At 39.8% G+C, this 12,855-nt stretch overlaps 1 protein-coding gene and 1 pseudogene across 4 annotated transcripts in view; both read left to right on the top strand.

Moving 5' to 3' along the window:
• Positions 1-5,215, top strand: part of LOC138076027 (acyl-coenzyme A synthetase ACSM2B, mitochondrial-like) — a 53,928-nt gene extending 48,713 nt beyond the window's left edge. For 3 of the 4 annotated variants that reach the window (XM_068968197.1, XM_068968196.1, XM_068968198.1), the window contains exons 14-15: positions 2,689-2,778; positions 4,786-5,213. In XM_068968197.1, coding sequence (XP_068824298.1) covers positions 2,689-2,778; positions 4,786-4,857 — 162 coding nt within the window. In that variant the 3' untranslated portion in view covers positions 4,858-5,213. Of the gene's footprint in view, positions 1-2,688; positions 2,779-4,785 lie in introns of all 4 variants that reach the window. The other variant, XM_068968199.1, reaches the window with a different exon arrangement.
• A 2,335-nt stretch (positions 5,216-7,550) lies between these two features.
• On the top strand, positions 7,551-9,182 carry LOC138077100 (amidophosphoribosyltransferase pseudogene; annotated as a pseudogene).
• Positions 9,183-12,855: the final 3,673 nt, after the last annotated feature.

The raw sequence follows: 12,855 nt of genomic DNA, 5'->3' as shown, positions 1-12,855 counted from the left end.
AATTTGTCTGTTACTCCAGATGTTTCTTAACTTCCTACTTTTGCATTCCAGTCCCCTATAATGAAAAGGACATCTATTTTGGGTGTTAGTTCTAAAAGGTCTTGTAGGTCTTCATAGCACCATTCAACTTCAGCTTCTTCAGCATTACTGTTTGGGGCATAGACTTGGATTACTGCAATATTGAATGGTTTGCCTTGGAAACGAACAGAGATCATTCTGCGGTTTTTGAGATTGCATCCAAGTACTGCATTTCAGACTCTTTTGTTGACCATAATGGCTACTCCATTTCTTCTGAGGGATTCCTGACCACAGTAGTAGATATAATGGTCATCTGAGTTAAATTCACCCATTCCAGTCCATTTTAGTTTGCTGATTCCTAGAATGTCGGCGTTCACTCTTGCCATCCCTTGTTTGACCACTTCCAATTTGCCTTGATTCATGGACCTGACATTCTAGGTTCCTATGCAATATTGCTCTTTACAGCATCGGACCTTACTTCCATCACCAGTCACATCCACAGCTGGCTATTGTTTTTGCTTTGGCTCCATCCCTTCAATCTTTCTTGAGTTATTTCTCCACTGATCGCCAGTAGCATATTGGGCACCTAATGACCTGGGGAGTTTCTCTTTCAGTATCCTATCATTTTTCCTTTTTCTACTATTCATGGGGTTCTCAAGGCAAGAATACTGAAGTGGTTTGCCATTGCCTTCTCCAGTGGACCACATTCTGTCAGACCTTTCCACCATGACCCACCCATCTTGGGTTGCCCCGCGGGCATGGCTTAGTTTTTTTGAGTTAGACAAGGCTATGGTCCTAGTGTGATTAGATTGACTAGTTTTCTGTGCATATGGTTTCAGTGTGCCTGCCATCTGATGCCCTCTTGCAACACCTACCATCTTACTTGGATTTCTCTTGCCTTGGGCATGGGGTATCTCTTCACAGCTGCTCCAGCAAAGCACAGCCACTGCTCCTTACCTTGGATGTAGGGTATCTCCTCACCACCACCCTTCCTGACCTCATCGTTGGATTGCTCCTCAACCCCTCCTGCGCCTGAGCAGCCACTGCTCCTTGGACGTGGGGTTGCTCCTCCCGGTCACTGCCCCTGACCTCGGACTTGGGATAGCTCCTCTCAGCCGTTCCTGCACCATCGCAGCCTGGCACTCTCGGCTGCTGCCCTTGACCTTGGACTTGGGTAACTCCTCTTGGCTGCTGCCCTTCGGGCATGGGGTCCTCCCGGCTTCTGCCCCTGACCTCAGACATGGGGTATCTCCTCTTGGCCACGCTTAGTGCACTGGTCACAGCTGCCCGCACTTAGTGCAGCCTGGTATCTCTTATTTTCTTGAAGAGATCTCTAGATGTTCCCATTCTATTGTTTTCCTCTATTTCTTTCCATTGATCACTGAGGAAGGCTTTCTTATCTCCTATCTCTTATCTTTATCGTATCTCTTATATCTTATCTTATCTCTTATATCTTACCTTTTCTCCTTTGCCTTCTCTTCTAATTACAGCTATTTGTAAGCCCTCCTCAGACAACCATTTTGCCTTTTCAAGGACAGACAAATAGGAAATGACTGAGATGGAATTCAAAACCAGACCTTGTAATTCTTAGATACCTATTCTCTCTGGTCTACATTAATAGCCATACCTAATATTTTTGAGTATTTACCCTGTTGGAGAGGAAGAAAATTTCCTGTACCTTTCTAGGTTCTTCCTGCTGGTCTAAGTATTAAATCAGTATGGGACAGATTAATAGGAGAAATCAAACACAAATTTAGTCATGTATTTTGGGAGAGACTCAGGAAAACTCAATAACTCACCAAAAGAGTCAGAACCCTCACCTTAAATACCATGTTCAGCTGAAGACAAAACATGATGTTGGGAGTAGTGGTTTGGAGACCTCAAAAGGGTGTTAGGCAATTCTAATGGAAATGGGAAAGCAAATATTTGGTAAATAAATGTTTTCTGAGCTGTACAGATACAATGGGTCACAGATGGACATTGATGTCTAGGCCCTGTTGAATCTTCCCCACACCCTAGACCATATTCTTTGCAGAGATATCTCAGGAACAAACTATTTAAACATTTTAAGCAGTTAAGGGGTAAGTAACAAGAAAAGCATCCTGAGTCTTCTATTTCTTAAAAATAATAAGCCTAAATTAATCCTCATGCCCAAGAGGCACATTTTGAGCTGGCAAATTTTCTTCCCTTATAACCTCATGCAAGAATATAGTCTGTGTAATTGCACTTTTTTTTAATCACAACAACTCAACGAAGTCATTATCCTTCAGGCTATTTAGTGGGAATACTGAGTCTCAGAAAAACTAAGTGACCTGACCAAAGCCAGGCACATGGTGAAGGAAAGGCTGAAGCCCAGAGAGTCTGAGGTAAAAACGCAGATGGCTGTTTACTGTGTCATGTTGCATCCATCATGCTGCGTCTTCACTCTTCTAGAGAATGTCAGAGACCAGCTAACTAATCTTTATGTTTAATCTCTTGTCCTTGTCCCAGAACATTTTCTGAAGACTTTTATCACACAAGGGGTTTCCCAAGGGACTTAACCAGGATCTGTCCTCACTTACCTGGAGCCTTTGGCCTCCAGAGTTTCCTCTCACTCTATAGCAATTCCTCTGAAAAATCCAACTCATTGGGTCACAAATAACCCATTTTGAACTGATCTTTTCTCAACAGATAGAGTTCGTCTTAGATCTGCCCAAGACCAACACAGGGAAAATTCAGCGGGCAAAGCTTCGAGACAAGGAATGGAAAAAATCTGAGCAGGTCGAAGTCTAGTGATACCTGCAACGTGTTTTACCTTGGATCCTGCCCTTCTTCCCCTTTAATTCCATTTGGGTCATCTGCCTTCCTCTGGGGATATGAGACTCTTTGTGGCAAAACATGATCTGATTTTTGTCTTTCCTTGGTTATTATTTCAAAATCTTACCATGTTAGATATTGAAAAAAGAAAAAGAAAGGAGGAATGAGAAAGAGAGGAAAGGAGAGGAGAACAGAAAAAAAGGTGGGGAAAGAAGAAAGAGAAATTAAAATAGCAATAAAAAAAATTGAAAAATAAGAAAAGGAAGGAGGGATCATAAGATGGAGGCCTGGAGGAAAGATGGAAATAATTAGAAGGAAGAGAGAAAAAGAAAGAGGAGAAAGGAAGAAATGAAGGAAAGAAAGAAGGTGGGAAGGTAGAAAGGAGAAAAACCAAAAGAACTCAATAAAATATCAATAGTAAGAGAAAATGATAAATAAAAATGATGGGAGACAGGAAGAAGGGGAGAAAGGGAGGAGAGAAGGAAATTTTTAGTTTTCTCCCACAAATAGATAGTGACAAGAATCATGAAGAAAACTGAATCTTAGCTAGGAAACAAAAGGCTATAACACCCCATCACATTCCTAGGAAGAGGACAAAATCTCCATACAGAGAGGCTTGTGAGTATGGTTGGAAAATTATAATCACCCTCAAGTAACTTCAAATTTGGGGGCGGTCATGACCAGAGGAGGGGAAACACCATATATTGAGCATTTGCCACATGCAAAGCACTGTCCATGCAAGCCATTTCACAAATACTATCGTGTCTTATCTCAACGTGGCATCTACAGATTTTAGATCATGGCTATGAGAATAGTGCAGGCACCTCAAAAGGGTGGCCCTTCTTCCATGGCTTTTGTCTCTCTTTTTTTGTTATCTAATCTTCCTAGAATCAATAATAAAATCATTTTAAAGTTAAGACCCTAAGGGTTATCTTTGGGGAAAATAAAGAAGTTTTGTTGAAGAATAAACCACAGAGTCAGTTCCTGAGACTTCTGGATCCCAGAGCCAGGGATCCAGAAGAGGGGTAAGGACTATGAGGGTTTTACCTATAACTAAGAAATAGAAGGTGAATCTTCCTAACAGATTAAAGTTTAAAGTGAGTTGGAGAAGAAAGCAAAGGGTCTCCGAGAGTCTATGACTCTTCTTAAGAATACTTAGTAATAATAACAACAAGATTAATAATAATAGCGATTATTTATAAAGTACTTGCCAAGTGTCAGGCCCTATGGCAAGATACACATATTAATCTCACTTTTCAATTCAAGTTCTATTATTTTCCCATTTTACGGTGGAAAAAACCTAAGATTTGGAGAGATTCAGTGATATTCTGCAAAGTCACGTAGCTGGTAAATGACAGCATCAGGGTCCAACACAGGCCTATCTGCTTACAATGTCTATGCATCCCTTTGCTTCTCTTCTCTAACCCTTACTTCTCTTAAAGTAAGCTTTTAAATATTCCCTAGAGAGAGGGGTTAGCAGTGTAGGAAGATATTGAGCTCACATCCTCCCAAGGACACACCAAATATATACCTACATATATAACAATTCCTCTTGAGGAATACTTCAGGACTGATTGAATAACTACTGCACATAGGCAGACCACATAGAAATAGATAAGAGAGATGGAGACATGGTATACACGGGAATCTCACTCCTATCACAGCAATCTTCAGTAGGAAGCAATATTGCTGAAGGGTCTGAGTGCAAGCTTATCCTCCCTGGGACACGGTGAAAATAGTTGAAGGGCCTCCTAGACCATACAAGAAGGAAACCCATTTGCTAACCCTAGTGAAAAGTGAAAGTGTTAACATCTCAGTCATGTCTGACTCTTAGTGACTCCATGGAATGTAGCCCACCAGGTTCCCCTGTTCATGGGATTCTCCAGGCAAGGATACTGGAGTGGGTAGCCATTCCCTTTTCCAGGGGATCTTCCTGATCCAGGGATTGAACCTGAGTCTCCTTTTTTGCAGGTGGATTCTTTACCATCTGAGCCACCAGCCAAAATGACAGGAAACAGCCCTCTCCAGAGTCAGAAGTGCTGATAAGCACCACTGCTTCTATGACTGCCTGTGACCCATGCCTGTTCCAGCTCCAGCCACTTGCCAAGGCAGCCTTGACCCAGGAACTATACCTAACCATGCTCTGCTGCATCTCTAGTCACCTTACCAAGGTGACCTTGGGTTTAGAATTCCCCAGTGACTTTTCTGGCCTAGGTCAAATATAGCTCCAGCTAGCCTGTGAAAGGTGCCAGGTGAAAGTAGTCTACACAAGGGATGTTCCCACACAAGGCCACACCTTAAAGAACAAGAGAGATATGTCTTTTGCTTATTTCACAGAAATAAAAGTCAAACAAAATGAGGAGACAGAGGAATACGTCCCAGATGAAAGAACAAAATAAAATCCCAGAAAAACTTAGATAAAACAGAGATGAGTTATTTGCCTGATAAAGTGTTCAAAAAAAATCATCATGAGAATGCTCACTGAACTTAGGAAAGATTGCAGAACCTCAGTGAGAACAACAACAAAGACTTAAAATATAAGAAAGAACCAATCAGAAACAAAGAATACAATAACTGAAATTTAAATTACACTAGAGGTAATTAATAGCAAAGTAGATGATACAAAAGAATGAGTAAAAAATCAGGAAGATGGAATAGTGGAAATCCCTCAATTAGAACATGAAAAAGGAGAAAGAAAATTTTTAAATGATGAGAGTTTAAGGGATCTCTGAGACAGCTTCAAGCATTCTAATATTTGTATTATAGGGGTCCCAGAAGAAGAGAAAGAGAAAGGGACAGAAAACTTACGTGAAGAGATAATGACTGAAAGCTTTCATAACCTGGAGAAGGAAATAGACACCGAGATATAGGAAGAACAGAGCGTCCCAAACAAAATGAATCCAAAGAGATCCATAGCAAGACATTAAAATGGCAAAAATCATACATAAAGAGAGAATCTAAAGGCAGTAAAAGAAAAACAACTAATCATGTACAAGGAAACCCCATGATTATCAGTGGAGTTTTCAGAAGAAACTTTACAGGCAAGATATATTTAAAGTACTGAAGAGGAAAAACTCAACCTAGCATACTCCATCTGGCAAGGTTGGCACTAAAAATTAAAGGAGAGATAGAGTTTTCCAGAGAAGCAAAAACCAAAGGAGTTTATTACCACTAAACTGGCCTTATAAAAGTGTTAAAAGGTTTTCTATAAACAGAAAAGAAAGATCACAACTAGAAATAAGAAAATATATAAAGGAAAAAATTCACTGGTAAAGGCAAATATATAAGAAAAGCAATGTATCAGACACTTAAAAATCTAGTACAAAGTTTAAAAGACAAAAATGTAGTACAATCAACTATAGCTACAGTAAGTAATTCAGGGATATACAAAATAAAAAGATATAAAATATGACATCAAAAACATAAAGTATGGGAGGGGAATAAAAATGTAGTGCTTTTAGAATGCTTTTGAATTTAACCAACTGTCAGCTTAAAACAGATGGTTAAATATGCAAGTTGATACAGATGAATCTCATGGTGACCACAAACAAAAAAACCTACAATGGATATACAAAAATAAAGAGAAAGGAATCCAAACAGAAGACTAAAGGAATCCATCAAACCACAAGGAAGAGATCAAGAGAAGGAAACAGGAATTACTATACAACTGAGAGACAATTAGCAAAATTGCAATAAGTACACATCTATCAATAATTACTTTAAATGTAAATAGACTAAATGCTCTAATCAAAAGACATAGGGTAGCTGGAAGGATATTAAAAACAAAACAAAAACAAGAGCCATGTATATACTGCCTATGAGAACCTCACCTCTCAGATATAAAGATACACATAGACTGAAAGTGAAGGTATGGAAAAAGATATTCTATGTATACGGAAAATAAAAGGAAACTGGGATAGCAATGTTCAGTTTAAATGAAATAGACTTTCAAACAAGACTGTAATAGGAACAAGAAAGGGCATTGCATGATGATAAAGAGGTCAGTCCAACAAAAGGATGTAACCTTTATAAATCTTCATGCATCTAACATGGGAACACTGAGACATAATAAACAGACTTTTGGACTCAGTGGGACAAGGAGAGGGTGGGATGATTTGAAAGAATAGCATTGAAGCATATACACTTCCGTATGTAAAATAGATAGCCAGTGGGAGTTTGATAGAGGAATGAGGTGGGGGGGAGATGGGGGAGGGACGTTCAGAAGGGAGGGAATGCATATATGTCTATGGCCAACTCATGTTGATGTATGGCAAAAACCATCACAATATTGTAATTAATAAATAAAAAATATTAATAGCAATAAGGGAGAAATAGACAACAATGCCATAATAGTGGGGATTTTAATATTGAACATACATCAATGGGTAGATCATTCAGACAGAAAATAAGTAAGTAAATACTGGTTTTAAATGACACATTAGACCTTGTTAGAGCAGAGCTTCAATAGCTGTATAGTTGCATGCAGACTTAGTTGCTCCAGCATGTGGCATCTTCCCAGACCAGCGGTTGAACCTGTGTTTCCTGCATTGGCAGATGGATTCTTTACCACTGAGCCACAGGTGAAATCCTCTTTGAGAGGTTTTTGTTTTAGGGTAATGTTGGCCTCATAAAATGAGCTGGAATTATGCCTTCCTCTTCAATTTTTTGTAGTAATATGAGAAAGATAGGCTTTAACCCTTGTTTGGCAGGTCCCACCACGTGCTTTCGGCGGCGACATGGAGCTGGAGGAGTTAGGGATCAGAGAGGAATGTGGCGTGTTCGGGTGCATTGCCTCAGGGGAGTGGCCCACGCAGCTAGATGTGCCACATGTGATCACTCTGGGACTCGTGGGGCTGAAGCACCGGGGTCAGGAGAGTGCTGGTATTGTGACCAGTGATGGAAATTCGATACCAACGTTCAAAACACACAAGGGAATGGGTCTTGTAAATCATGTATTTACTGAAGACAATTTGAAGAAATTATATACTTCAAATCTTGGAATTGGACACACAAGGTATGCCACTACAGGAAACTGTGAATTAGAAAATTGCCAGCCCTTTGTTGTTGAAACACTTCATGGAAAAATAGCTGTGGCACATAATGGCGAATTAGTTAATGCTGCGCGCTTAAGGAAAAAGCTTCTGCGTCATGGTATTGGTCTGTCAACAAGTTCTGATAGTGAAATGATCACCCACCTACTGGCTTATACTCCTCCTCAGGAACAAGATGACACCCCCAGACTGGGTAGAAAGGATTAAAAATTTAATGAAGGAAGCACCCACAGCATACTCTCTGCTTATAATGCACAAAGATGTGATTTATGCAGCCCGAGATCCCTATGGAAATCATCCTCTATGCATTGGTCGTCTTATTCCTATTTCTGATATAAATGATAAAGAAAAAAACAAACATCAGAAACGGAAGGATGGGTGGTGTCTTCAGAATCTTGTAGCTTTTTATCTATCGGTGCAAGATATTACCTTGAAGTCTTGCCTGGAGAAATTGTGGAAATATCCAGACATAAAGTCGAAACTCTTGATATTATACCAAGGTCTGAAGGAAAGGCAATGGCTTTCTGTATCTTTGAATATGTTTATTTTGCAAGACCAGATAGTATATTTGAAGACCAGATGCTTTACACAGTAAGATATTGTTGTGGTCAGCAGCTGGCCATTGAAGCCCCCATGGATGCAGATTTGGTCAGCACTGTCCCAGAATCTGCTACACCTGCTGCTCTTGGTTATGCAACAAAATGTGGGCTTCCATACGTGGAGGTGCTATGTAAAAACCGGTATGTAGGAAGAACATTCATTCAGCCAAACATGAGGTTAAGACAACTTGGTGTTGCGGAAAAATCTGGAGTACTGTCAGACAACTTTAAAGGAAAAAGAATTGTTCTTGTAGATGATTCAATTGTGAGAGGCAATACCATCTCACCCATAATCAAGTACTCAAAGAATCTGGTGCAAAAGAGGTACATATTCATGTAACTTCACCACCAATTAGATATCCATGCTTCATGGGAATAAACATACCAACAAAAGAAGAGCTTATTGCCAATAAACCAGAATTTGAGCATATTTCAGATTATCTACGAGCAAACAGTGTTGTATATCTGTCAGTAGAAGGACTGGTTTCATCTGTACAAGAAGGAATAACACTGAAAAAACAGAGAGTGAAAAAGCAAGACGTTATGGTTCAAGAAAATGGGAATGGTCTGGAATGTTTTGAAAACAATGGTCATTGTACAAAGGAAGATATTATGATTCAAGAAAATGAGAATGGTCTGGAATGTTTTGAAAAGAATGATCATTGTACAGCTTGTCTGACTAGAAAATACCCTGTGGAACTGGAATGGTAGCTGCCAGGGGCAGACATCATATTTCAGGACACAAAAGTTGGCAAAGAAGTTGTAGTGGTTATAACTTTATTTACTGTTACTCAGTTGGTACAGTGTGAAATGCCACATGCTTGTAAGTTCTGAGATTTTTTTTTCTGAAAAGGATACCAAATTGCTATGATTTATTCAGTAATCCTGGATAAATACTTTGGTATTATGTAGGAACTTGGATGATCCTTTCAGTTTTATTCAGTACTGTTTTTTTAAGAGATCATGTACATTTCAGATCATCAGTAGTAATGTAGCAGATAGGTGAATTTCTGTTTTAGAGAGGATTGCCAGGTATTATACTCTCACAGGTTCTTAGGAAATTTTGTGGAATGTTTAAGAGTTACTGAAATTCATTTATGGAATATTTTCTTGAAGAAGAAAATGGCAACCCACTCCAGTGTTCTTGCCTGGAGAATCCCAGGGACGGGGGAGCCTGGTGGGCTGCCATCTATGGGGTCGCACAGAGTCAGACATGACTGAAGTGACTTAGCTTAAAGAGTTTATAAAATTCCCCTTGACGTCATCAACACCTGAACTTCTGTTTTTGGATTTTTCAAAAATTACTGATTCAATTCTGTTATTAATAATCAGCCTAATCAGTTTTTCTATTTCATCATGATTTAATCTTGGAAAATTGAATGTTTCTAGGAATTTATCCATTTCTTCTAGACTGTCTAATTTGTTGGCATATGGTTATTTTAGCATTCTTTTATGATCCTTTGTATTTCTGTGGTGTCAGTTGTAATCTTTCCTCTTTCATTTCTAATATTATTTATTTGGGCTCTCTTTCTTTTTTTCTTGATAAGTCTGGCTAAAGATTTTTTGAGTTTGCTTATCTTTTCCAAGAATCAACTTGTAGTTTCATTGACCAATTCTATTGTGTTTTTAGTCTCTATTGCATTTATTGCTATTCTAATCTTTCTTAATTCCTTCCGTCTACTGACTTTGGTCTTTGTTTCTTATTTTTCTGTTCCTTCAAATGTATATTTAATTTCCTTATTCAGCATTTTTTTTCTTTTTTTTTTATTTTTTATTTTTATTTTTTTTATTTTTATTTTTATTTTATTTTTTTTTAATTTTAAAATCTTTAATTCTTTCATGTGTTCCCAAACATGAAACCCCCTCCCACCTCCCTCCCCATAACATCTCTGTGGGTGATCCCCATGCACCAGCCCCAAGCATGCTGTATCCTGCGTCAGACATAGACTGGCGATTCAATTCTTACATGATAGTATACATGATAGAATGCCATTCTCCCAAATCATCCCGCCCTCTCCCTCTCTCTCTGAGTCCAAAAGTCCGTTTTGTCCGTTTTTTCTTGAAGAAGTCCAGTATCACTATGAACTTCTTTTACTGTTTCTATTTTCATTTATCTCCAGATGTTTTTAGTTCCTTTAGATCTCTTCATTAACACATTGTTTATAAGCATGTCATTTATTGTCTGTGTGATTATGTTTTTTTCCCCCAGTATTTTCTGTAGTTGATATCTAGTTTCATACACTTATAGCCAACAAATATACTTGATATGATTTCAATCTTCTTAAAAATAGTGGGATTGTGTGTGTGTGTGTGTGTGTGTGTGGTCTATCATGTCCTTGAAAATGTTCAATGTGCACTTGAATATGTATTTTTCTGGTTTTAGAAGGAATGTTTTATATAAATGTGTGTGTGTGTGTGTGTGTGTGTGTGTGTGTGTGTGTGTATCAGAAAGAAAAAGAAAATTACAGGCCCAAATCCCTGATAAACAGAGACACAAAATCCTCAACAAAATATTAGTGAGTAAAATTCAACAGCCCATCATAAGGATCATATGCCATGATCAAGTGAGATTCATTCCATAATGCACAGGTAGTTTAACATGCATAAGTCCATCCATATGATAAAACATGTTAATGAATTGAGAATAAAGATTATATAATTATCTCAAAAGATGTGAAAAAGGCATCCAACAAAACTCAACATTCATTTATAACAAAAAAACTTTTCAGAAAGTGGGTATAGAAATCTCAGGTTGGTTTATTTCTCTTCCTCAGTTCTTGTCTCATCACAATAAAAATTTGGAGTGACGGAATAAAGGGTTTAAAACAACAGACAAGATACAGCTCAGCTCAGCTCAACTCAGCTCGAGAAGATAGATCTTTTATTAGACTGATACCTCCAAGACATGGGAGCACGCTGATCCCAAAGAAGTTCTCCCTCTCTCTCTTGCCTTCCACCTTTATACATTTCCAGTCTCCTCCTTTTGGTTATGTCCTGTGCAAAACAGGGCTTGTACCCACCCACCAATCAATGAAAAAGAATGCAAATGTGCATAGGCTCAAGGCTGATCAACAAATTATATAACAGCAGGCTGTGTTGTTTTTGTCTTCTCATAATTCAGTCTGTTATAATCAGATGTAAAATAATTGTGAACCCCTAATGGGCTCCCCGGCACACTAAGCACGGCTGAGAGCTACCCACATCCGAGGTCAGGGGCAGCAGCCTAGAGTGCCAGGCTGTGACGGTGAAGGAATGGCCAGGAGGAGCCACCTGACATCCGAGGTCAGGGGTGAAGGCCGAGAGGAGCCATCCCATGTCCGAGGCCAGGGATGGCGCCTGAGGCCAAGGGTGGCAGCAGGAAGAAGCAAACCCATGCCCGTGGCCAGGTCAGTGACCGGGAGCAGAAACCACACGCCCAAGGCTAGGGGCAGCAGCCGGAAGGGGCAACCCCACGGCCAAGGGGTGGTGGCTGTGTGGGCGCAGGAGGGCCTAGAGGAGCCATCCAATGTTGAAGGTCAAGAAGGGCAGTGGGAGGAGATACCCCTCATACAAGGTAAAGAGCAGAGGCTGTGCTTTGCTGGAGCAGCCGTGAAGAGATACCTCATGTCCAAGGTAAGAGAAACCCAAGTAAGATGGTAAGTGTTGCAAGAGGGCATCAGAGGGCAGACACACTGAAACCATACGCACAGAAAACTAGTCAATCTAATCACACTAGGACCACAGCTTTGTCTAACTCAATGAAACTAAGCCATGCCCGCGGGGCAACCCAAGATGGGTGGGTCATAGTGGAGAGGTCTGACAGAATGTGGTCCACTGGAGAAGGCAATGGCAAACCACTTCAGTATTCTTGCCTTGAGAACCCCATGAACAGTATGAAAAGGCAAAATGATAGGATACTGAAAGAGGTACTCCCCAGGTCAGTAGATGCCCAATATGCTACTGGAGGTCAGTGGAGAAGTAACTCCAGAAAGAATGAAAGGTTGGAGCCAAAGCAAAAAAAATAGCCAGCTGTGGATGTGACTGGTGATAGAAGTAAGGTCCGATGCTGTAAAGAGCAATATTGCATAGGAACCTGGAATGTCAGGTCCATGAATCAAGGCAAATTGGAAGTGGTCAAACAAGAGATGGCAAGGGTGAACGTCGACATTCTAGGAATCAGCAAACTAAAATGGACTGGAATGGGTGAATTTACCTCAGATGACCATTATATCTACTACTGTGGTCAGGAATCCCTCAGAAGAAATGGAGTAGCCATCATGGTCAACAAAAGAGTCCGAAATGCAGTACTTGGATGCAGTCTCAAAAACAACAGAATGATCTCTGTTCTTTTCCAAGGCAAACCACTCAATATCACAGTTATCCAAGTCTATGCCCCAACCAGTAATGCTGAA

This window comes from Capricornis sumatraensis, chromosome 3 (assembly GCF_032405125.1).
Source record: "Capricornis sumatraensis isolate serow.1 chromosome 3, serow.2, whole genome shotgun sequence".
Taxonomy (NCBI): domain Eukaryota; kingdom Metazoa; phylum Chordata; class Mammalia; order Artiodactyla; family Bovidae; genus Capricornis; species Capricornis sumatraensis.
Note: the sequence above shows the minus strand (reverse complement) of the source record. Positions and strands in the feature narration are given on the sequence as shown.